Here is a 27,031-nt window from a genome sequence, read left to right as displayed (position 1 = left end):
GCCCCCAGAGTACCATCAGCRGCACGTCTCTCGCGCACGGCATGCTGGGACAGGTAGTTCTTATCTGGCGCGTCCCTGCCGCTGCCCCCGCGGGGCGGGTCTGAAGAGCAGGGCGCCGCCTGCCTGTCCGAGCCGTCAATCACGGCTGGCCCCGTCGCCATGACAACCGCGCGCCGCCGGGGACGCGCCGGGCCGCGGCCGCACAGGTAGGGGACAAAGGGCACGAAGGGGACCCGCCAGCGCTGGGGGCAGCGGGTGAAAGGTGCCCGACTCGAGAGCACAGGGACAGCAGCCGGCAGGGCACAGCCGCTGGCGCGGAGCCCGACTGCCCCGTGCGGCCCAGCCGCCTCTTCCCTGGGCCTGGGGCAGCGGCTGCCTGCGGGCTGGGCGGGGCTGTGCCTGAGGGTGGAGGGGGCTGTGCCTGAGGGTGGAGGGGGCAGCGGACGGGATCCGCGCTGCAAACACTGCCCAGCCCCGCCACAGCACCCCCGTGCTGCTGCCAACCCCCTGCAAATCCACAGCCCCCATCCCCGGTCTGCATACACGATCTTGTTCCAGCGACCCAGCTCTCACTCTCCGAAGACGAGACGATTGTTTTTCTTACTTGTGCTTAACAGGTCTTATCTAGCGTAAATTTTTACAATATAGCATTTCTGTTTCAAAAGTCATGACAAGGCAACATATGTTACTGTTTGGTTGCTGGCAGGACCAGTTATGAAACTTCTACAGCATACTTAGCAACCTTTGAAGTACCAACCAAATAGTTATGAAATTTGAATAACCTAAACCAGTTGTACTGCCTCATACCAGAAATTATTTCAGGCAACGTTATAGCAAAGCCATACTTTCAGTCTTTGCACCCTTTTATCCTTGGATCTGTGGTTTCATTTCCATAGCCAGRGGAATACTATCCTTATTTTTAGTGGCCCTCAATTTCTCATCTGTCAGTTTGCCCTGTTTTGAAATTTTGTKCTTCTGGCAGCTGTCCTGTCCACGGGCAGTATATTCTATAAYTAAAGCACTTACTGTGCAATGTCCTGTTGTTTGCTCCCAGTTATTTGTTCCACATCCATAAGCTCATGTGATGCCAGCTCAATCTTGTATTATGAAAGACCATGAATCAGCATCTCCTGGCCACTTTCTCTACGTCTCTTGTGATTTCACTGACCTACACAATTTTCAGGCTAAAAAGAACCCTAGTTTATTCCCAGTACAAAACATTCYATGTCAACAATCATCCATATTATACCTTTTCCAATTTTAATCTATTTCTCTTTGGGTGAAAGAAAGGACAGAAACAGAACACACTATTAGCCAACATTCTAGTGAAGTTTTCCATTTTGTTCTCTTATGGCTTTCTTATTAATTCTTAACCTAATTTTACACATATTGTACCCAGGTACTGTAACTACACCTACTGGTTTCTATCAAATAACAAAGTCAGCACTGGGTTCAAGTAAGCCTGACTTAATGAAAAGTTGTATGTGTGAAACCAGGTACATTCAAATAGAACTATTTATAGCTGAAACTCGAGCTTTACTCCCTACAACTTATACAATGAGGTTGTGTCCAAATATGCACAAGCATTGTTAATAATTTTTAACAATTTTGTATTATTTGCTTTTTGTACAGAGCAAAATAGAAAAAGTTTAATTAAAAGGAACATTGTATGTGAATTTCTGGATAGACAAAGTAATTCTCGAGATGGTGTTTTTAACAGGTTCCTAAAAGTTTACCAACAGAAATGTATTTTTCTAGCTTGGTAGTGATACAACAACAACAACAACAAAAAAAAAAAAAAACAAGTAGCACATGGTTTTGATCCTTTCTTTGTAGTGCTTTTGTAAAATGGACATGCATTCAATTCTTCTGTGATTCCAAATKATAGTAAATTACAGTCCTAAAATTGTAATGTACACAAACTTGACCTTAAATAATTCAATTAGGCAACTAATGAATCATTCTGTGTCCTCAAATCAGACAACATCTTGTGTAGAACTGATAGCTAATTAACTTTTGCCTTTTGCAGTACCTAGCAACTTCACGRATTTGTTTATATCTGTAAGTGTTTAAGTACATTAAAGGATTAGGAGAACACTCTGATCTTATTTTTCACTTAAGCCTGATGTTCAAAATATTAGGGCCATCTGTAAACAAACTAGGCTATAAAATGTCAAACAAAGTTGGCAAATATTTACTCAGGTTTTAGCAATTAAATAATGTAACACTCTGTTCCACTGAAAAACTGCTGAAAATTTACACTGAATATATTTAATGAAATCTAAATATTACTTACTTTTAAAAATAGAMTACATGGCGGTATTTATGACCATTGATTTTCCAAAGCTATAATTTTGAATAGGTTGTGCRCTCTTAAAATTTTCAAATTATGTTAATTTAAATGTTGTTTCCAACCKTTTCTCAGTCATAGAATCATGAATCTTCATAAACATAATGGAAAGGAATAATACATTTGCATGTGTCTGGACAAGTCCTTTCTAAACAAGCAGAATAGAAAGAGAATAGGAGCCAACCATAGGTTAAAAAAATTGTTTAGGTCATATTTCCAGACAGTCACTAATATAGACTGTTTTTTTCATGGCATTCTTGATAGGATTTGGTATTTTGTATAAAAATTTAGACAGCAAAAAAAGGCAAACCCCCACACTAAGAGGTAACTTATGAAAATAATAGCTTTTAACTTACACATTGGGACTTTTGTTCCTTTATTTCTTTTGTTTGGAAGAGAAGAGGTGCATAAGGCTGCTGCTCAGTACCCCTTTTAAAATTCTCAGTGTGTGTTTGTTTCCTGAAGGGAGCGACTGGAGATTACCATATTCCTGTGTGAAAACCAGCTTTGCATATATGCTTTGCAAATGGCTATGGGCCTGGGTATGCTTCCAAAGAAGTTTCCAGAAGCTCTGCCTTTGTTTTCTCTGCAGGCCTTCCATGTTCCCTGACCACTGACAATCATATGCCCACAGRATGACAAATGGGCAGGGGTGATATGGTATTAGGGATATTGTAAAAGAAGATAAGTAGTTTGTACTTTTCTATCTGCATTCCATTTGAGGGGTCCTGTGCATCCCAGAGGGAAGCACAAACAGTCCAACTGACTGCTCTATTCATCTGCAAACCATAAACAGGGGTACTTTTTGTATTAACACACACAAATACATGCAGCAGGCACCAACACCAACCTCACCACCACTGCCCTTATCTCTGTAATGCTGCATCTAACCCCTACACCTCATCCCTTCAGTGAAGGAGGAGGAACTGGTTACTGGGAGACCATTTTAAAGAGTTTTAGCTGGGTTTAGATGTAAAATATACTTTAAATCATTGTTAAAATGGTTTAAAGTTGAAATAAAAGGGATGTTTTTATTTGTGAGTGATTTTACTAAACATAGGCATGTGACTTATCTCAGCCTTCTCAGCRTTTCCTCCATTCATGTGACTTAAAGTTTAGGATACTCAGAGGAACTCACTCAAAATTTCCAAACTAGCTTTGTTGCAGTGCATAATTATGAAATGGTGAAGTAAGACATTGTGACTGGAATATATATGAGATTTTCATATTGTCCTTCAACTGATTTCTAACCAGCTAGCCTTATCTTCTATCCTGGAGGACTGTCTCTTATACAGAGGCATAAAGGTTGGCTTCAGATCAGAACAGTCACAGAACCCATCTACAAAATGGGTCATAATTTTTATATGTAAAATATACAAGAAGATATTTAAGAAACAGCTTTGCACTTTTTGATTTTTAAATAAGGAAAAATTAGTTTCTTTTAACCATCAGATATGCACTCTAAGTGAGGTAGGCCTAAGTCTTTCAAAACTATAAGCTAAGCATGCCATGGATGCGGCCTGCAACAGGGATCTTCAAGATTCAGTATGATACAGAAAAGACTCTGAGGGTTTATAGGGTATATTTTCCTATTTTGACTCGAGTGAAAAAGAAAAATGCGTAACTGTAAGAAGAGTGACAGATTCTGCCCCCATTAAAGTCAACACTGAAATTTACCTTGAATTCACGGGAGGTCAACATGTATCCCAAACCTAGGCTATTTCAGCAGGCTATAATCCATGACCTATATATTACCATCAGTGGCCATCTCCAAACTAAAATTTGGATCAGAAGCTGAGGTTATATTGCTTGCTTCTAGAGTATTAGAGWACTATCACAGAAAAGAGTGAAATGYTGTTTTTCAGTCTGGTATGCCACTGAAATTRCAAACGTACAGGCCCCAGCATGTTTGTTTTAGCACTCACTATTTTAGGCTGTGGATAAGGAAACTCTCAAGAGAGAACATTTTCTTATAAACTCACCTTTTCACCTGAAGCATTTTGACAGTAAATGTGYTGTTCATGTGTACAGGCAGAGGGGCTGTAGCTCCTGTAAGAAATCATCAGAAATAGTTAACTCATGCCAGYATTCTTGAAGGTGCCATCTCTTTCTGTCCTATCTGCATCTACTTTCCTCTTGGTAGTGTTAAAATTGTAATACCATCCAAATACTGCAGGTGCTCTGTAGATAGCTTACAGTCTTAAAAGGTGTGAACACGGAAGAGGGAGGACACAGAGTGAGAGCCYCACTGTCCTCATCCCATCGGAATGCCTCTGGCTCTTCATTATTAACATTTAACAATTTCCAATCATTCTAAGAGGATTTGGGCCATCCCGACTCAGTTGTTCTGTCGGCTGCTATGTGAGCATCTCCCACATGATGGTGCTGTCCGGCCTGAGCAGCGGGCAGGCTGAACTGCGTTTCTTATGGAATCAGCCTTTCCTGCACTACTGGTCTAACCCTTTCACCAAACATTGGGTTGAAGAAGAGTAAATGAAACAGGAGTAGCCTTCTATCCAGTATCATCTCCTGCWGTGTGGTTGCTACATTTAATTATGCTTATATCTTCTTCCCGAGTTTATCCTCCACAGAACCACACTGGAAAATAAACTGAAAATAGAAATGCTTTTTGCAGCTGAGTAATGATTTACAATTATGGACATTGGGACAAACATTTATAACTGGTGAATTTTCATCCATGTTCTTCCCACTTTAGCTCAGATCCTTAGCTTTCAGTAAGAGAAACTCATGTCCTAATTTAACCTTTCAATGTTTTGGATAATCAGTGTTCATTTTTAATCACCCTGGACAGAAGAAGTCTTTCCATCTGTCACATATGATATGAAAATACAGTTTATGATTGTAAATTATGAAACATACCTTTAGCTGYATATGAAAGTATTACATAAAATCATGGACCAAATTTTCACTCATACACAGTGTATTCTGTTGTCTGTTTAAAATTATTGATGATACATTTCTTTCTCTAGAGAAATCTGAAAAAATGTTAGAAACTCCCGAATCCAGCAAGACTACCTTGATAGGTGGTTCAAGAKCATCATCAAAGAAACGAAAGGGTAAAGGCAAAGGTAAGGAAAGCACAGACGGAAAAGGAGCACAGTTTGATATGTAAGGTACAGCAGCAATGAAAAAAGCAGCAATCTGGTCTCACATAAGATCTACCTTAATTTGGATCCATGCATTAAAAAACCATAGAATAAATTAGAATATGCCATTTTATATAAATAACTGAGAGAGGTAAAATTACTTATAGTTTTTTAACCAATGCTACTAATAACATTATCTCATTACATTTCAGGTAAAAAAGATGAAGTTGATCTTTCTATGGCCAGTATAGGTAAGTGCTATGATGACTGAGATTTAAAGTAGTAATTTTGGAATACTCAAAGCATTTTGAAGCTTCATTCATTACTAATGCCAGGGAATAAAAACCTTGGTTTTATGAATGAGAAAAATTAGAAACTAGTTAGAAACTATGAAGAAATGCAGCTATTGATTACAGTGGCTCTCTGAGTAGCAGCAGGAAACAGGTATGGGTTTGTAGAAATGGTTTTATCTTGAGTTGAGAGGAGTTGGGATCAGGGGAAATAAAAAGCATCACAACAGAATTACAGGATGCAAAATCTTTGCATTTAGAAATAATTTATCAATTGAAAGAAAAACATGAAATACTTTCATAATTTATTAATCTTTGATATTTGTCAAATCATTATTAAATGTTGTGAGAAGATGATTTTAGCATATCACTTGYGGTTTTTAATCATAGATACCAATAGATATTGATTAGCATCTTTTATTTTGTAGGGGRAAAAATTGACCATTTAAAAGTCACAATTTGGCTTATGTGCAAGTAAAGCTCAGTTTTAAGCATGGCCATAGTTAARGGCTAAAATTATGCACTTTTCTAARTTTAAATATATTCTTTTTCTTAAACATAAAATTATTTTAAATGTTTTTTTATTTTCCATATTTCTGGTTGGATTTTTCTTCTGATCCAATTCGTGCAATTATTCCTCAGATATAACATAAATTTATGTCAATGTAAAATTTATCTATGGTTTACAGGAACAGTCCAAAGGGTTCTCTTATTAATTGGCTTGTAACAGTACAGCTTTTATTATTTAAAACTAAAACAGTGTGGCAAACAAGGAATACACAAACTAGGTAATATTACAAGAAACTATAAATCACTTGTTTTCCTACATAATCCTATGAGCACATGAGTGGAAGAAAAATTGTTCTCTGGTTAGCATTACCAAAATGGCTAAGCTTTATTAATGAAAATGCACAAAAAGTGATCCCTCRCATGATTAGAGTGTTACTTTAAAAAATGTATTTTCAGTGTTCCAGGAGATACTTAGTAAGAAAGAATTGTACCTCCACCTACTGGCAAATAAGGTTAGAGCTCCAACAGCTTAACCACTGCTAGGAASCTGTTGATAAAAGCAGGAAAATAACACTGGGGTAAGCAGCCACTGTCTGTGCGAGAYTTAAACTCCGTGCATGCACTGCTTAGACCTGCAAGGGTTCTTTACTTGTGCCTTAGAGTTTCTGGGTCCTTGGAGARGTTCTTGTAGTGCAAAGAACTGCTGACTGTTAAAAATGATACAGGTACAATTCATTAATAGAAAAACAATGTGAAACCTATGATCAGATGTAATGCACTTTATACTGGGAAAGAGCATTTAATAAAAATGTTTATAATGTAAGAATTCCAATATCAGCTCCTTATATTATAGATTCTTTTAAAAATAATATTCTGCAATACATAGAAATTTTTATTTCTATATTATTTCTATTTMTTTTTATTTCTATTTCTTTTTTATTCTGCTTATAGAAATACARCATTGAAGAAAATAGAGTATATGTCTTACTCTCTTCACCTAGTGATGTCTATTATATTTTTGCTTAACTTTAATGCATGCTTGTATTGTTTCATTTGACAATGAAACCTACATCTCTTCAAAAGGGTTTTTTTAGCATTAGCATTTGTGCACAAGGCTGTATACATGATTCAGCATTTAAAAAATAATAGCATAAAAGCTTATTGAATAAAGAACCATTTCTCCTGGCTGGAATTTTTGAGGTCTGGTGATAGCAACAGAGAGTTTGGACCAGATGACTTTGAGGTCTTTCCCAATCATCATCCCTATGATTTTGTATTTTTTGGAAGCATCCACACAGAAATCCTGGAAATCTCCATGATATAAAAAAGGAAAATCTTGCAATATTAATTACAACCTCTGATGAAAGGGAAGTAATGGCCTGTGCATCCTACAAACAGGTTGTGTGTGCAACAAATAACACACTTAATGGGGACTAAGTAATCCACATATGTGGCAAGTAATCCATATATGTGGCATAGTGTAGCATGTGCCAGAAACATCATGCATGTCATTAATTTTAGTGATGACTATGGCAGAGCAGATGCAGTGGAGTAGCAGCACTGAAAGATTTTAAAGGATAAATGTCAGATTCATCAAACATAATGTATTATGTGATAGGATTATGCAGAGATTAAGGAGGATTTTTCATTTTGTCAGTCCTTGTTGGCTTAGATTAGAGATGAGTTCTTAAAACACGCTGACACAGCTGGTCACAATCATCATTTGACGTRTGWCGACTTCTCTTCAAGGCATACACARAGRGGAAAAACCCCACAGGTGCCAGGAATTAAGATGAAGTACTAAATAACTCAAAGTAAGAAAAGAGACTGAAACAAAGATGATAGAAAGTATCAGCTATTATCACAGCAGCTGGCACATTTTAGTAGAGAAAAATAGTACATAGTATACATGKCCCTACGTTTTTCAGTTTCCAGTTCACCAAAGAGATGAACATAGTCCAGTCTTCTCAGGCAAAAATATGGTGGTCTTTGTGAGGAATGCTCCTCCTAGGGCAGCTGAGACAGAGCATGAGTCTGCTAGCAGAGCAGTATAGCCAAGGAGGAGTGTCAGGGACAGGATTTGACTAACTGGGCCTAGAGGGATCTTTGCCACCTCTAGCTGTAACGTAAGCTGGAGACAGAACATGGAACATGAGAAAGACCAGCATTACATACATTGCCTTACTTACAACTGGCACACACTTAACAAGAGGCACTGTGTATTATCCTCTGACTGTTTGCAAAGCACAGCTGACAGGTCACCTAACTGCATCCAGCCTCACCAAAACTAACGAAGACATCAGTGCTAGAGCTAGGATAAGAAATATCTCATCCTGAATCAATATGAATGAACCTAACAGAGGTCATGTGTCTAGAAAACAAGACATATATCCTTCAGTAAAGCTGAAAAGGAATAACTTACTTCAATCTTAATGACCTTTCCTTAGTCTCATGTGATTAGTGAGAAACAGTTTCTGCTGCACACTCAGTCAGAGCAAGATGAAAGTCCAAAATCAGAAAAGCTTCCTAACTTGGGGGAAGCCTCATCTAGATTAAACTTTGGCTTAATATGGCGCTGCCCTGCAGGGAAGGACCACAGTATAGTTATTCAAAGGCTTTCTTAAGTCAGAACCATGCATTTTGCCCTTAATATATTAAAAACAGTCGATTMAAGATTTTTCACTAAAGTTCTTAATAACCTGTTGATCAAGAAGAAAAAAAGTCATACCAGTGAAATCATATTCATTATGTGCAAAATGTTGGGTAGAGTATTTTCMAAGATTGATAAAGTAAATATAATTTGTATTTCATGCCTTCAAAAATACCAAAAACAAAGCTGAGAGATTCAAAGGCATTGTACTAGAAACAGTAAAGACATAGAGTTATCCAAGTATATATGTATGTTTAAACAACACTCTGAAGTTATACAATTTTTCTTTTTTTCATAGGCCACCCTGAAATCTTTCCTTTGGATTTGACTGCAAAGACCCAAAAAATTTTTAAGTGCCGAGCTGATGAAGATGTCACAGAAGAAAATTGTTTCAAATGTATTAAAAAAGAGGACATCCTTCAGGACCTGAAAAAAAGAGCTAAGAAGTCTGATTTCCACCCTTTCAAAAAAGTTATCCTAGTATGTAGCTGACTTCATTCTCACTTTCAAACTCGATGGTCTCAGAGTGTACATTCTGCTAAGGAARGGGTCTGTTTTGTTTGACTCTTTAAAAACACTAATACTAAAATATTTGAGTGCTATAGGTCACGGACCAATGTCAACTCAAAGTTTCTCATGGCTCGCCATGTATTTTTTTTTCCTAACTTTAGGTTCAAAATATACTAAAAGTAACAAATACTATTAGTTTTGATTCAGTGAACTGACAGAGCTTCACCTATTTGGCTTACCCTCATTCATGGCCTATTCATTAAGAATCATAAAAACAGTTTATTTTTTGTTTAATTGTCTGTATGAAAGATTAGTTTTTGTCCCAGACTTACTTTTATTACAAAATAAACCTCATCTATTCATTTCAATTAGCACATAAAATTCTCTGTTAAGAACACAAAMTTAACCTAAGATACTGAATTTATATTAGGGGTAGCTTTTCCMGTCACAACCTCATGTTTGCTTTAATGTTATTTGTTTTCAGTTTTCCACTATTTTTTTTAAATTAAAATAGGAGTATCCAGGGGAAGAACTTTTGATAGTTTTTGATCCAAGCTTCCAGTATGGACAGAACTTTTACATTGTTGCTTCTGAGGAAGCCAAGGAAGAACTTCTAAAGGTAAAATCCAACTATACAACAGCACTGTTCTAAGAATATTTCAAAATCTAGTCTCAAATAAAGATGTAAGGAAGGGTATTGTTAAGCATTTGTTGTTTTTCTAATGGTTAAGCTGACCATGGAAAAATATGCGCATTACTGTAAAATATATTCTATACTGAGAAGGTCGGAATTAAATTTTTGTATTTTACCTCAGAGGTAGAGGCCAGTATAACCCCCATTGCTGCATACTTTATCATAAGCATTAATTTTCTCTGCCAATACTCAGATTTCTCAGACATAAAAATAAAAGACAATATATTGGGTGTCTTCAAAGAAGCATTATACCTGCTTTTCATAATRTATAAGAATATATTGATCAAGTAATTTTCTTCAAATCATTAAAATATCTCGAGTTCTAAATAGCTCCAGATAAATACAACTTGTGCACTGCACTGTAGGAGAATGTTTATAGAAAGATGATGTAATTTTTCAGTATGAGTTTGCTATCCAGCATCAGGCAATCAGGAGAAGCAACAATTAAGAAAAGTAAAATACAGTTCTGACCAGAGAGCCTAATGGAAAAGAACCACTATAAATTCTTTTTATATAAAATTATTTGCTTTCAAGACAACAGTCTCTCTTTAGTAGTAAATTTCATTATGTAACACTTATTGGAAAATTCTAATGCACAGATGAATGGGATCTAACCCAGCCCTGCCTAGGAGCACAGYACACCCAGACTCATTGCACTGAGACAAAAGTAAAGAATGTATGAATGAAGACTGAAAACTGGGTTTCTAGTTCACACTTAAATTTTAGTAACAAATTTTTGAAAAAGTACCATTTCTCACTGATGTCACAGCCTCCAGAACCTGAAGTAGTAGAAGAAGAAAATGAAGAAGAAGTTCAGGAAGTCCACAAACCTTGGGTTTCCCTTGGCAGYGAAAAGGAAGTTGAAGAAGAATCTCTTAAAGAAAGGGATACAAAGGTCAGAATGAACAGATGTTAGTCAATCAAATAAAYGTAAATGGCCTACATTAAGTTCTGCACTGCTGGCAAGATCCACTCAAAAGTATTTTTAGCCTACTTTTCTTTCCGGGTCTGTGGGAGGTGCTGGGTAAAAGTACCTGGCTATCAATCTAGGACAAGGAAATACCTCTCTACTGCCTGCAGTCAAGTTTCAACCTCTCTTTGTGGGCAGAAGTGAAGACACATCCCTTTTTCCTTCCTAATTCTCAACAAAAAGAAACTCCTCCAATTTTTTTTTTTTTTTTTGCATCTTCTTCAGAGCACTTTTCTCTCCTTAGGCACTGCAAGGGAAGCTGAAATACCTCACCCAAAGTTGAGAATTCCACTAAGAGGGAAGGGCTGAAAAGTTAGGTCTTGGCAGCCTAACTCAGTATTACATAAGGCTTCCTGCAAATCAATCCTTTAATTAAATGTGCAGTTTTAATATTGCATGAATTAGAAAATGTAATTCTCTTCTCCTACTGGCAGTAATCCAAAAATGCTACAGCTTCTTGTTTTACAAATACAAATCTGTCTTCTATTACATATGTAGTTTRTTTATAAGAGCACTTTAGAATTTCAAAATGCAGAAATATAAGCAAGTTCAACACAGAAATCATCAATAGTTCTAATTCTACAATTATATGAAAGCAGCCATTTTACAGAATGAACTTTCCACAAACCTTCTCTTCTGCTAGCCACGGAAATATRTCTTTTCCAGATTAAGTACAAGATTTCTCGAGTTCGCAGGAAGTTTGGTGCACCAATTACATTTACTGATAAGAACGCTTCAGATGACAAAGACAGTTATGCTGAATGTGCGTCCTATGAAGACAAAACTTTCACTATTAAAATGCTTGAAAGAGATGTGGGACTGCAAATAGTTCCAAAAGCAAGAGAAACTAGTACTCAAACAAAATTGTAAGTATGAGAAAATACTTATCAGCTTATTTCTTAGGCTATGCACTGTTTCTTATCTCAACTAAAATTCTGGAGTTACTGAGTTACAAACTGATTAATAGAACAAAATTGGATGATCTATTTGCATCTTTCTTCTTTAACTCTTTTTAAAAAAGTTTCTAGAAAAACTTCTAGAAAAATTTTTTATATTTAAATTTTATAAATTACATGGGTTTCTGTCTTTGAAATGTTTTCTATATTTACATTCAAATTTATTCCAATTGGGTAGGATCTGTCCAAAAAATGCATCCACGCAGTATTATCCTAGACAGTTGTCAAATGAAGAGAAAGCAGAGAGTCTGTCATCTAAGGCGCTGAAAGACTTTCTTACAACAGTACATATAAGGTAAAATTACTGCAATATACACTTACCTGAAATAATACAGAGTACAAGCAAGTTCTCTTGTCTACATGGATCGTTGGTCTAGTAAAATACTAATTTTATTTTTTTTCCTTATACTTTTTTACTTTTATTATTACATTAACAAATATTAACCTAATATTTGTCTCTATGAAAATAAACATTTATTCTATGCCATATAAATATGAATGTTGTTTTAAATAGGTATCAGAACTGCTAAAGTCGATAGTGCTGCATCTTTCCAAACAAACTGCAAWACTGATCTTTCAAACACTGCTCTCTCAAGCAGATGGCTATGCAGTGAGCAAAGCTGTCCTAACCATGACTATGGCCTTAGCCATGTTCCATTAAGTGGGACAAGTCCTACTTAATGACAATTTTTGCACAAGAATTGGACAATCTTTGGACTTGGTCCAGAAAGAACTGGAGTTAAATTCTTGGCACAGTAGCTATTTTTGTTTAAACAGAAGAGGTTTTCCTTGCAGTGATGCATCAYTGAGGAATTAATACTTGATTTTTTAACTCTGATCATAATTTTGTGGAAAACAAAAGCTACCTCTTTACAGAAATATTGGTAATTCTGCTATTGAGTGGTCACATCTGGATTGTTGATGTGTTAACTGTTCTTTTCACAAAACAGAATGGAAATTGCATTGCAGCAAAATGAAATTATGGATGTTTTTTTTGATGACTGGAAGGCTCTAGCAGAAGATGAAAGAAGTGCTGGTGGCGAGCCAGATGTTTATCTCAAAGCATACCAATCATTTACAGATGTGCAGTATCTCAAGAACARAACCATTAGCTGCGTTCGCTGTCATCCAACCATTGGTGGTAATGCAGTTACTGATTTCAGTCTTCAGCGATGGGTATTATATGTCAGCTACAAAATATGCATCCTTCATTAAATCATCAGCTTTAAKGTTTAAAAAGAAATCAAAAGCTAATTATTATCCCTATTTGGATTGCCAAATTGAGACARAATGAAAAATTAGACAGAAAAATTCTTTGTAGAATTCATACAGGCCATGGAAAGTCCTTTACACTAACATGTAAGTGGAGATCACAGCAAARAGGCATTTCCCCCCTGTGAGGCTCATTGAAGCAGGGCTGTCGTGCCAGACTCTTTGGATGGCTCTGTACATCATTGTGCTTGTCCCCATGCCTGGCCCTTGCAGCACACCCAGTACTTGTGAGGAATGTTACAGCCACAATGGGACACAGCTCTGCTGAGTGCCAGGGAGCATCACAAGACACACTAAATGTCAGCTCCTGCTCCCTGTTGTGGATTATTGCTCTGCACAGATTTAAAGGCRCAATTAAGTTCTATATAAATGCTCCAGCTCCCAGCATATTACTTGACAGCACTGCAGCCTGTGTAAGAAAATTAATTGTGTTACCAAAGATTTGTTTTCATGATGGGTGGCCAGGACTATAAGCCTGTCAGGTGCAGTGTTACACCATTACRGAGCAGTAGCAAAAAGAGAACTTATCCTGATGCATAGGTTCTATGACTCATTTTTAAATAGCTTAATGCTGAGTAACAAAAACGGTTGCCTCAAAGCTAATCTTGAAAAAAAAAAAGAAAAATGGAATACATGGTTGGTTTGTTTGGGGTTTATTTCCTGCATTTTTTTTTTTTTGCTGTATTCAGAAGGTATAAATACAAGCCATTCAAAATAATTATCACTGTGTTGAAACTTGAATTGTCTCTTTTGAGAAAATTTATTGTCTCCTTCAATCAGGGATTATAGCACTGTCAGCAAGAGAGCAGCCTTGTGATGAAGAGCAAGTTAACCTTTCTAATAAATCATCACTACCTCAGTCAGTTATACTTCTCTGGAGTTTTTTTGACCCTATCTGCCCCCAGGTATTTAATCAAGACTTTTAAATATGCCAAGTWTTTAAAAACATGAGAACAAATAGTGTGACTGTATTTCTCAACTATCTTGTTTTTCTTCTCTCTAGTTAATACTGAAGGCTCCTGAAGACATTTACTGCTTTCAGTTCAATCCAAGTGATCCAAATGCCATTGCTGGTGGCTGTGTGAATGGACAGGTTTACGCTGTTTAAAAATAAAATTGCAAATTTTTATATTTTCTTCCAGTATAAAAAAGGGGTGAAGAGATGTAGCCAACATCTATAGTAACACATAAAGACAGAAGACAAATTGCACAGAGTTTTGAAACTCTCTTACCCCAGACTGAAGCTATGTCTGGTCATTCCGTAGCTGAGCCAGTACGATGCTTCTTTGTCGTACTGATAAATAGGTCAAGTTGTAAAGACATTTTTCAGAGACAAGTGTAACCTTTCTGCTGATTGCATCAGATTAAAGAGAAAGTACTTTAAAGACTTCATAAATTCTAGTGCAGAGAATGAATTTCCTATTTTTCCCCAAACCTCCATGATTTGAAAAAAAATGCATATTAATACACAGGGCAAAATAATTTTCAATATACTCATTTCTGATTGTAGGTTGTACTGTGGAATATTTCTAAATATGAAGAACAGCTGCAAAACACAAATCCTGCTGCTGCTGAAATCCCTGACACAGAGGGTGAGCCAACAGTGGTGGCAGCATGGGTGACTGAGGTAATTCTGGGGATGATGGTTGGATSGTGGTGTACTGGGCTTCCCCAGCAGTGTGCACTGGCAGCACAGAACGYCAACCCCTCAACATTCTGTGATTCTATGAAATCAAGAAAACAGCTGTTAATAGGGTAAAATGCTTCTGTTGTAAGTATATTGCAGAGTATGTTCTGTGGAGGAAAAATGGGTGAAGGTATCCTGACATAAAAGAGGGTAGTAGATAATCATTGCAGTGAGACCCTAGAAAGGCTAAGAAATCTGATGAGTTCATTAAATAAAGCCATTATCACAATAATCACTATATTTTCTACCTGATTAGTACAGCTTAATAGGTTTACTGCATTTTGTGCCACTTAGGCTTCAGTGAGCCTCTTTTTTCATAGGCACCTTACAAAGCCTATCAAATACAGATAGTGTTTGTTACTGAATGCAATAGTGAAAAGTATGCTAGATGTTTGTGGACAGAGAAAAGGTAGCTTGGAAGATGAGACAATTTCAGTGGAAAAAGACAATAAAAAATAAGCAGAAGAAAGACTTAAGAGCAGAGGAGACAGTAATGATGTGTGTGTCTGTAGAGGCATGTTGGAATTCTTTTTAGAGCTTTATATCCAAAGGCCTGTTTAGATGCTTTCCTTTTTGTTTTGTTTTGGGTTTTTTTTCCCAAATGCAAAATATTAGACCCCTAGAAAGTTCTATAAACTGATCTGAAATAGGTGAAAAAGCATTAACAGAATGCAAAGTAACCTTTTTCCTTTGATAGATCTACAATTTTATTTTGGAATACACTGAGATATATTTTCTTCAAACATTTCTAGTCCCCACTTAAGCAAGTCGAGCCGAGCAGCACAGAGCCATCTCTAGTGAGCCACTGTGCAGCCTCTTCCACAGTGTACAGTCATAAAAATCCAGTAACAGATATACATTGGCTACCACRAAATCCTGAGGTGAGTTTAAAAATCCACGTTTCTTCTTTTTATTGCTTTTCTAATCTACTACCTCAGAAATCCCAGTGTCAACTCAAGAGAAAATACTAAAGGGTCAGTTATTTGTATTCATTAATTTTCACTGCATTTAATAAACATTAATAATCTGGTTTAATTAAAGTTTCCRGTTCATTGTTCTCAGTCTGACATGAATCTGCTTATACAGGAAAAAAAAATCTGTAAAAAAATTCCTTTTTTTTTACAGAAAATTACAACTCAAAATTATAGTAAGCCTTCCATATCTAAAATGTATTGAATTTCTACTATGAGCAATCTAACCTGKCACTAAAAATTCCAAGAAATCATTCAATTACTTAAATATCTGGATACCCAAGAACAGTGTTATTGTAGTTACCTTGATTTTTCTAGATGCCATTTGTATAATCAAAACTTACTTTTTCTGTGATGGTTTTAAAGCTCCAAAGTACTTAGGAGACATATAATTAAAGGGTCCAACAGGAACASTGCATGCCGTTTTATTACTAAAGTATTGCAAATGGTTGCTGAAATAATTTGAAATGCAGATGTAGTCAGATGCAAAGTAATGAAAAGCAGGCCAAGWTAAAGAAAACTGAAATCCTTAAAAGGTTTATGGAAATTACATAGCAATACATTTTTGAAAAAAAGAAGAAAATTAAGACTTCACAGATATTACAGCCTAAGTAACATAACCAGGAAAGTGAGGAGAAGGGCACAAATATATCCTAAAAAGACAGCTGATACCACTATTCATTATTATTTTATACAGTATTAGTCACGGATACTAATTGGTACCAGATGTAAAGCATGAAGAATGGAATTGGATAGCAGAACACTGTTGTGGTTTTTGTTGTTTGGGTGGGGTTTTTTAGACAAAGTTTAGGCTCAGAAAGTTGTTTTTGTGTTCATCTTGGATAACAGATACAGGAGACCCGTGTTTAATAAATAACACTGACAGAAGAGTCACTTTACCAKTATTTAGCAACATGTGCTGGCACATAGTTTCTGTTATATAAAGATGGAATATGTGTCAGCCTTTGCACAGTGTAGCAGTTTTTATGGCACAGTCTGTAAAGATCAGCAGTCTTATAATTACATATTAGTGAAAAATTATTCAAAGCTCCATCCAGAACCTAATTCAGCTTAGCCTGCTTGCAAGACTGCCATTGTGATTCCTGGTAAATAAACTCATGAACAAAAATTAGAGTAGGCCTAATTTGGCCTAAAAAAAAAAAAGTAGCTGAAATTTTGCCACATACTTTRTAAGTACTGTTTTAGCCAAAAAATGTTTGGTTTTCATTGTTTTTCATATAACTGGAAGTTATAGTTGATTAACCTGTAATCTTTTGTTATCCTGACACCTTTCCTTTATTTTCCTGAGTAATTTAAATTAATTTGCTATAAAACAATAACTACTTGGTAAATGATAAATAGTATAGAGATCCTCACATACACAAACTAAACTATAAATAATTAACATTTGAAGGCACTACTATGATCCCACAGTGAGGCCTAGCCAAATGATAATTTAAGATAGATGATCCATAGTGTAAACTTGGCAAAGACACATCACTTCCACTACACTGAACTGCTGGAGATTAATTTCTCAATTACCAGCTCTTTGGTTAAGCTGCATAAAAGAAGTTACAGACATGGCAAATTAAAGAGGGTCTGACTTGCAGTGGTACCAGCAAGTATTTATCCTACAAAGTTAATTTAGAATTTTTGGTGTGTAGCAGGGAAAGCTGGTATCAGTTCTCTTGAAGCAAAGCTATTTGTAAAATAGGTTGACACTACAATTGCAACTCAATAAGTCCTGATTTTCAAACCTTACCCAAGCATAAACAGTGACTTAATTTCTAGTAGCATGTTTTATGTGTTGAAGAACTTATGTATCAGAGTGTGATTTTTGCCTTTCATCATCTTCTTCCCCTGTAATAATTATTACTGTTATTTTCAGGACAACCGAAAGGGTGGTACTTTTGAAAGCAGAGATGAAAATTACCTGCAGTTTGTAACCTGCTCCCCTGACTGGTATATACAATACATACTCTACATCTTCCAGATCCCTTTGGAAAAAATTTATGAAGCATAATCCATGATTTAACTAGTACATTTCTGGATCCCTATCAGCATCTCCTGCGTAGCTGGAATTCTGTATGCAGAAGACAAAGCACTTTGCATTATTGTTCAGTTAAACCCTTTACAGTAGTGGCATTAAGAGTTTATTAACTTTTCCTATATACGTTTATATTCTGTTTATACCACCTTCAGAAGAGTGTTGCTCACATGTCCATTAGCCTGGAAAGCCACATCCCCACACATTTGAYTGTGTGAGATSCACAAGAAATGTTAAAAGGTTCTAAGGCCACAGAAATACTGTAAACTAYGGATCAATTTGCAGACTTAGCTGGCAAGATTACTCTGCATGAATCTCCTCTTTTGTGGACTGAATGATAATTATGTCATGATAATTAAATTATTATTCTGTGGGAAAAAGTAGCAAGAGGGCAGAATGCAAAACGTGGAAAAAAATGTTTAGCTTTCACGACATCAAAAGACCTAAGGCTTTAAGGCTGCAGGGCTGGGCTCAATCATATATTTGTTAGTCATGTCAAAGGGAGGGTCAGAGAGAGCAARACTAAAAGTATTTACCTGAAGAACAGGGAAGTCACTGTAATGTCATGCTTGAAGAGCAGAGGTCCCTGACCAACTCCTGATAGAAAAGGGAAAGAGAGAGGAGCAATAARGGATGTTTCATTGGCTATATCAAACCTGTGAGAGAATGTCCAGAGCAGGGCAAAATGAACAATCAGAGGACTGAAAACTCCAGTGRGATGACAGGTACAAGTGAGTGGGACCATTTGCCTTGAATGTCAGCAAATAAATTGGCACACACAGAAATTGAGACTGATCTTTGATTTGGATTACTAGATTACCTGCTACAGCATTCTATTGGGTTTTATCAGCCTTCAGGAATTTCACCCAGGCAGTGCCAGTAAGTTCACCCAGTAACTGTTCATAAGCAAACTGTATGAATACTATCTAGCTGCTTTGGTATAATTAACTGATGAATAAAGAAATATATTTCATCATTTACAAAAGAAGCAAATATCTAGCATTTGTCTGATTTTCAGAGTCTCTATTGTTATACAAGGTTTGAAGTTGAAAGGTTAAAAACCTTTTATAATGTAAGGAAAATTGTAAGTAACTTCAAACCAAAACACTATACAAAATATATTATACAATTATTTTGCAGCTCAGTATTATTTTGGGATATTCCAGCCATTGAATTTAGTGACAAAACTTCATCTGAGAAAGCAAAGGAGAAGAAAAGACCTCCTATGCCCCGCGGTGGTCCAGGTACTGATGATAATTTGGATCTCTCCTGGAAACCTCTCATAAAGGTAGTGTACACAAATACAGAACATATGGATCAAGACAAACTGTAGATGTGGCCAGAACTCTATTCTTTTGCTCCCCTAATTTTCCCTAATTCCTCTAATTTTYCCATAAAATTGTTGTTTCCTTGTGATTTTCTGATTATGAAATTAAATACTTCATCATTCCTTCGAAACTTCAATAAAATATATTTTGAAAAGCTAATTAATGAGAAACAGCATGTCTGCCTCTAAAAAAAACTGCAGTAGATGCAAAAGTAGTTGCATAAATAGTGCAAGTTCCTGTCAGCCTTTTCAACTGCTCTGCTGTCTATCTCAGTGGGTCCCCAATGGTGGAACATGGTCATGGCCAGCAGAACCATAATTACTAGCAAACAAACACTCAGTCTCATGAAAAAAAGCCCCAGCATCTTGTGAAAAAAAAAGCCAGGCTGAAAACAGTGTTAAGGTAAGAAAAAGAAGTTATAATTTTAGGCATACTGGTCTGTGCTGCTCAGAGCAGCTGCAGGTGGTCCAGTTTTTGAACAAGCATGACTACTGGAGCTGGGTTGTTTCGGCTTTTTTGCTAGAAACAAAGCAAAATTCTTCCAGGAATAAGATAACACAAAGAGCATGTTCTCCATGCTTATATGTGAGGCAGCAAATAGTGTTTGTGGAGTATTACACTGCAAAGATCTGTTCCATTACAGCAGAAAGCCATTTAGACTTGAACCTCAAAGATCTGGTAAAAGGGTTTAAGCAAATGCACTTCTCTCTGAACAGATAAATCTGCGCGAAAAGGATACCAACACTGAGTATGGTCCCACCAAAATTAGTTTACGGGAACTGCAGTATAGTTACAAAACCTCAGGTAATATTTTTTATTACACATTACTGGAGGAAATGTTTTTAATAAGCTTGTATCTCAGTATATACATAATAAAAGCTGAGCAACAAAACGCTAAATAGCTAAACACATCTGCAGAAAAGGATTTCTTAATTATACTGGTATTTAGTGTGTGACCTACATGTCATGACTGSAAAGAGATGTACATGCACTGAATCCAAACTGAGCAATTCCATGTACGCAGTGACTCTATCCAGTTTCACTTAAGAGCCCATGCAAATCCCCCACCCWATCTCTTTATCCCTGAAACATTATGTCCTTTTCAGCCATTACAGAGAACTATTTTTAGAATCATAATCCATTCCCTGGAGCAGAGATGTTGGCTCCTGTTTGCAGCAGCTATGGGTGAYGTGTAAGGGCAGTTCCCACACAGACACCGGTGCTGTGTAGAACTAAGGTGCTTAAGGTGCTACCCTAAGAATTGTCTGGATACGGGAAGCACTTACTTCAGAGCTGCAGCAACGGAGAGATTCCACTTGGAAAGAGTAAATCTACGGAGCTGCTGCTTTACTTGGCAGTCATTCTTCATGTCCCCTCTTGAAATTCCCCTTATCCACAAACTACCTTTACAAGACCAAGGGTTTGCTTGGTCTGAGGAATCCCAGTGTGTAACAAAAAGATACAACTCTTGTTTCCTAGGGAGGCCGAAATCCATGAGCGCAGTAAGAGCGCCYCCCAAAGAGAGACCATATACAGAGATGAGTACTTTTTCAAGCAAAAATCTGGAAGTGCTAGACAGTTTTTCCGTTGACTTTTTGGCTGGAAATGAAGTAAGTGAAAACAATATATTACCAATTAAAATGCTAATCCAAGGTATCTGAAAGACTGAACAGTTAAATAACAGTTTTCACATATGTTTTGCATGCTTTCACTTGCATGTTTTCTTCAGTTCTAACTAAAAAAAAACTTTCTGAACATGCCACAACACATTTTACTTCCATTTTAATGTTTTTAAACATAAATGCTTTAAATTTAAAATGCTTTAAAATAATACACCTCCAGTATTTGTTAGACTATGAACTCTTACTTCAAGGGCAGAATTAGAAGACATTTCCAAAATAAGTTGAGCTTAACCACCTATTAGGAACCAAAGARTATTTCCTTACTCCAGAACACATAAGATTAGTATTATTTTTAGTGTCTCCCCACAGGTCAGCTGAAAACATTTACACTAAAATTTATCCCCCAACTTAATTTCACTTTAAGAAATTACAACTATTCATAGTCTGCTACCTGCCCTATGCAACTAAAATTCATTAATCTTTCCCAGTTCTGAGTTAATATAGAAATTAATATTTTGCTTCTAGCTACCTTTTTCCAATCACCTTTTCCCCAAATGCGGGAGGAAAGTACCAAGTACCTCATTCTGCAGGAAGGACTACCTACATATACATCAAGTAAAGCTGTTCTGAAAATATGTAACTGAAAAATGGTGATGCAAAATTTCAATGAGTTTTCAGTTATTGGTTGCAAATTCAGCAGTTTTAATTTACTCAGATGCTATTTAATGATGGTTATAATTAAAGTCACAGCTTAAAAACAAGTCACTTTGAAATAAGCCACCAAGCTCTAACATTAGCATTTGCTTGATTTTTTTGGCATTACAGGATGGAGAAATTRTTTATTCTGACTGGAAAATGACAACTGCTGGTCGTTCAGCAAAACCAGTTAGTAAGTTCAAGTTTCTCAATGCCTGTTTAAACCTTAATATATCACTAACTTCAAAATATTTGTGTCTATGCTCTGTCTTTTTAAGGTTCTTGCTCATAGCTCTAACAGTCTGTCTCACTGATGACACCTGAATTTAGCAGTACTCCCTCAAAAGTGCAAGCACTTTAGCTGGCACAACAGAACAGCACAAAGCTATTGGCACAAATAATGGAAGTAACTAGATTCGTGGCAATTCCAATTCCTGTACCTTGTGAGCAAAAAAAATGAGGCTGGTATCTTCCAGGCCTGTGCTGGGTCCTGCTCTCTTGCTCCTTGATCACTAAGGCACCAGTAACAAGCAACTGCCTTTTTCCTCCATTAGGTGAGAAGCACTCTGAGAAATACACCCTTCACACTGAACCTATCAACACTCTCCAGAAATCTCCTTTTTTTGATGACATCTTTCTAAGCATTGGAGGCCAGAAGTTTGCCATTTGGAAAGAAGGGGTTACAGTAAGTTACTTTAACACAGCTGTAGCATATGTGATAGGCATACAAGACAGAACTGTAAAAGGCTCAGAGACTGTATTTTCGGGAACATATGTAAGTCACAAAGCTTCACAGCCTAGAAACAAATCAGATATAAAAGAAGCTTTCCATCTTTTTCACATCAGAAGACTATTTTAGATACAGCTTAGCAAACTTGCCTTTTACAGAAAAAGTGAAGTGACTTTCTTAAATTTCAACCTTGTAAAAAATGTAGCTTCCCAACTATTCAATTCTGCTGCTAGGGAAACRAAAGATTGAAGGAAATGCATATGGAACAAATCTGAAGAACTTGTATTTTAGGACMAAGTTTTTTCATCGTGTGAAGACAAAGAAACCTTGGGATTTTTTTATGTTTGTACCAAATCTTGCACGTGACAAAAAGCAGACAGCCAGATTATCTTAACAGACTGGAAGTGAGATACCAGGTATTTTACTTCTCACAATAACTTTTATCTGCAGCAGGTGGTAAGAATTTTGCCATTGATATAATTTTTGTAATAGAACCACTTATATTGTGAGCATTTTCCAATGACAGAAGATCTGAAATAGTGAATTAAAAGTACTGTTTAATTTTTATTGTCTATATTGTCTRTATTTTATTTGTTTTCGAAAAACAATTAAGAATGGACCAATCCTTCAGTCAAGATGCTCTGCAGGAAGATACACTGCAGGACAATGGTCCTTAACAAGACCAGGAGTTTTCTTCATTGGCAGAGACAATGGAAATATAGATAYTTGGGACTTATTGAAGAAAACTCATGAGCCATCTCATTTCCAGAACATCTCCAAATCACTCATCACTTTCATCAGCACCTGCAGTGCCTCAGGTATGTTGATAGTGATTGCACTTTATTGTGGTATCCTGTTTGCAAAATGGCCCATGACTCCAAGGYACATAAATCTTATTACAAGTGGTCTCATGTAAGTACATACTTCCACAAATTTAAGACTGTACATACAAAAATGGATTCATCTGTTCCAAGTGTACTACCATGGCAGAAAAGCAATTGAAAATATTTCAGTTTTTTAGAAGTCTGATAAAAGACAAACTTTAAAGGGAATTTCATTTGTAAATAAAAGAGCAATGAGATTGCCTTTTATGTGGCAGAGAAAAATAAACTAAAAAGACCAGATAAAAAAATGAACCTTATGTAGCTTGTCTTTGGGTGGAGGTTCACGTTGCTGTTGGAATTTGGATTGTTTATATGTTTTTTTGTCAAATATCTTTCAACAGAGCAGCATTTTCTAGCTGTTTCTGATGAACTTGGAGTACTGCAGATTTTGGAAATCTGTCAAACACTATGTCACCCTTCAAGTAATGAGGTTGGTAAGAATTTTTATTAAATCACTTCAACACCTTATCCTGAAAACTCCAACACAGAAACAAGTCTGCCTAGAAAAACTGCCTTCAGATAATGGCATTTAATTTGAAATCAGAACAAGCCATATTCTCTAAAGATCACCTGTAGCCAAGGKGGCTTTGCACAGAGCTTAGCTAAGAGTCAACTTAGGGAAACCTCAGGACAGTTGGCAGAACTCCACTGCTCCAACCTGGCTACATGAAAACACAACTAAGAGGTCAGCATTTTTTGCCACATCAATAAAATTACACATTTCATGCATTAAAACAATGCTTTAGAGTGGAGAGTAATGTAGATGTACTGAATTCCTTTTTCTTTACACCTTCTTGTCCATATTTGCATCATTTTTTTCCTTTAAATTGAGCAATTCAATTTACATGTCTTCATATCTGGTTCTACTTTAGTGAAGCACATTTTGAAAACTGCTACTAACATTCCCACTCATTCATGCTCTTGGAATAAGGAGTATCTGTACCAAAAGGCCATGGGAACAATGGAAGCTGTTTTAATTGCTCTTTTTTTTTCCTGCATGGTTTTCAGTTGTTCTTTTCCCCCCCTCCCAGCCAAAGATTGAGCTACTGTTTCAGTCTAGCAGTCTTGCTTGCTAACTAGCCTGTTACTCTTATATCACAAAATCATCGTCCCATTCTATTGCAGCCTTAAGATTATATAGGCACTTAAATAGTTTATAACTATCCCATAAAGGTTTGCCATGCACAGAGCTGCAATGGGTAGCAACAAAACATCAGGTCAGCAGCTCTATTTTAGTAAAAATATCTTCTCAAAAGCAAGGTAGGAAACACATTTGTGTTTTAGAACTAAACTGCTTAGGTTGCAGAATTATTAACCAAGGAACTAATATGTAGATTACATTAATTGTAACTGAAGTATTTGGTGAAAAATACTACACTGTTAAAGAGACAAATAAAAATGAAACCACAGAATCCCAGACAAAATAAATGCATAGCATAATAATGAAGTATTTGGTGGTTTATGGTTACTTTGTGCCTGAGGTTCGTCACATCTTTATATTGGGTTGCTTCAAACTATTGGGACAAATAGAGATATTTGTATTTGCAATTTAGATACAAGATGAATACCATTCAGATCATCAGCAAGATATTTGTGTCTTTGGGCATGTAATGATCTTTGTTTATCACTGTGTTAACAGCAAGCCAGTGTACTTGATTACTTTGAAAGAGAAGTCAAATATCTGAAGCACTGTCAACAGGAGTTTAAAGAGTATCAAAAGTTTCAAGCCAAAACAGAATTGAAAGGAAGCTGGAGACAGAGAAAACGGTATGYTATAGTTGGAATTAAGAAAACTTTCTACGTTTCTTTGTATCATTAAAATGCACCTGTATTGCTAGACAGGATTTTCCACAGTATTTTCAAAAAAAAAAAAAGGAAGAAAATAATCAGAATAGCTTTATTTCATATCTACAGATGTGATATGATATTTCTATTCATATCTTAAGAATGGAAAGCTTGGTCCTAGTTCATGTGGGCGTATTCCTTGGTCAAGTGAACCCCCTGCAAGAGCTTTAGAGCCTATGGACATTTAACAACCATAAATTTGCTTTTCATTTTACACCAATTTTTGTTCAAAAAGTTGTATTTTGGCAACTTCCTGTAAACGTTGCTCCTTCAAGCAAGGATGGATTCCAGCCTTCCATTCTTTCCATTCCACTCACATAAGAATTTTGCTTAATTATTTTTTGGTAAATGGTTTAAGAATACTAAATAATTGTAATTTCTTTGGTTGATTGATGTAGCCCTATGTGCTGCCTATTTTCATTAATTTGTGTTAGCACTGATACAAACCACTGGAAAGCAATGGGGTCACATAGAGGTTTCAAAGCTTAACAATGTACTATTGCCCGGTATGATTTTTCCTTCAGAACGTGACTACAGAAAACAAAAGAAGACATGGAGTATCAAGAAAATGCTCATTGTGTTGCTGGAGCTGGAGAAGCAGACAGTAATGGATTTGGAGGCAAGAAATATTTTCCTCATTGGAGGCTTAGATCCCATTATCACCTTTAGAACAAGCAAGCTTCTGATTTAAATATCTATTTCAGCTGAACATGTTTAGCTTTGCAAATAAAGAATCTTGCAGTGAGAGATGATTGTTTCATTAACCTTATCCATTTGTTTGCTCACAGTGTGGTTAAAGAACAATTSATTTGGACACAGTTTTCCCACTATTTTTCATTGATACAGTTATAATTAATATTCTCTTTAAATAATAGTTTTCAAAGCTCTGTCTGTCAGGAGTCTGAACCACTTTTACTTGCTATCATCAGTTTACAAACTTATTGTTACTTAATCCTGGCAAGTGCTTACAAACCAAAAACCAAGTCCATTAAAATATATTGTTCCCTCAAAGAAACCAGTATTATTTAGAACAAACAGCTTTTAGTAAGCTCACTGTAGCTGTGCATTTCTGTCAAAAGACAATTATCCCTCAGAGAGATCAAATGGTGTTTTACAGAAGTTTTAATATTTACCAGTGTAAATGAGTAACAGCTCATGAATATTAACACTCACCCTCCATCCAGAGAGGACTCTTTGGTAAGTGCTTCTGCTKCTGCTGGGTTTCAATAGCCAGGTCAGACACCATGTAACTGAGCAGAGCCTGTCAAGCAGAAATTAAATCTATCAGAGGACAGATTAAACTCTATACGGGTGAGTTCACTCTTTCCATGACTCACCAAACTGTTTGAGGGTCACAGACTCCTGTCAAACAAATGTCCATGCGGTCACAGTAGACACTAAAGCACAAAAGACAACTGGCACACAGGGGATTTGCAGAGAGGATCTTCGGCTGACAAGCAATAGCCAGCCCCAGTGCTCTGCTTCATCAGAGTAAAGCACAGCCACAGAGAAARCAGGATCAGCGTGAGGCTCCTGTGTCCCAAAATAAACACTGCAAATTGGGGTTAGGCAGTGTTAAAGACATGCCACTTCAATTTTCTACAGCCAGGATCTCCCTGTCATGTACTTTTAGCACTTTAATTGAATTTTGGTCAGATTTAAGAGAGGTTTGGTGCCACTGGATTGTTTTTTCAAACTGAGTCCTGTCTCTTGTTTCCTATTTTCAAGTTTAAATATTATAGCAATATTCCTTTTCCTTCATATTGAACTAGCTCTAAATTAAAATCAAGGAAAATTCAACAAGCCTGTCCCTAGCCCCTGCAGCACAGTGTTTGCAGTCAGAGCACAAACAGGAAGAGAACACTGCTCCTCTGCTAAATCAATATTTAACTAACAGCCCGCTCTACATAGA

At 36.5% G+C, this 27,031-nt stretch overlaps 1 protein-coding gene across 1 annotated transcript; it reads left to right on the top strand.

Moving 5' to 3' along the window:
* The first annotated feature begins 82 nt into the window (after nt 1-82).
* Nucleotides 83-25,874, top strand: DNAI3 (dynein axonemal intermediate chain 3). Its single transcript, XM_057374594.1, has 23 exons — nt 83-206; nt 5,341-5,439; nt 5,670-5,708; nt 9,206-9,387; nt 9,932-10,036; nt 10,881-11,006; nt 11,748-11,947; nt 12,216-12,332; nt 12,988-13,178; nt 14,090-14,214; nt 14,313-14,402; nt 14,820-14,936; nt 15,749-15,877; nt 17,856-17,929; nt 19,155-19,302; nt 20,059-20,146; nt 20,822-20,952; nt 21,790-21,853; nt 22,215-22,345; nt 23,004-23,208; nt 23,616-23,704; nt 24,914-25,041; nt 25,644-25,874. Exons 2-23 carry the CDS (start codon nt 5,355-5,357, stop codon nt 25,648-25,650), a joined length of 2,571 nt encoding a protein of 856 aa, XP_057230577.1. The 5' UTR covers nt 83-206; nt 5,341-5,354; the 3' UTR covers nt 25,651-25,874.
* The last annotated feature ends 1,157 nt before the right edge of the window (nt 25,875-27,031 follow it).

Source organism: Malurus melanocephalus, unplaced genomic scaffold, assembly GCF_030028575.1.
Source record: "Malurus melanocephalus ecotype Western Australia unplaced genomic scaffold, MMel_1.1 scaffold_8, whole genome shotgun sequence".
Lineage (NCBI taxonomy): Eukaryota > Metazoa > Chordata > Aves > Passeriformes > Maluridae > Malurus > Malurus melanocephalus.
Note: the sequence above shows the minus strand (reverse complement) of the source record. Positions and strands in the feature narration are given on the sequence as shown.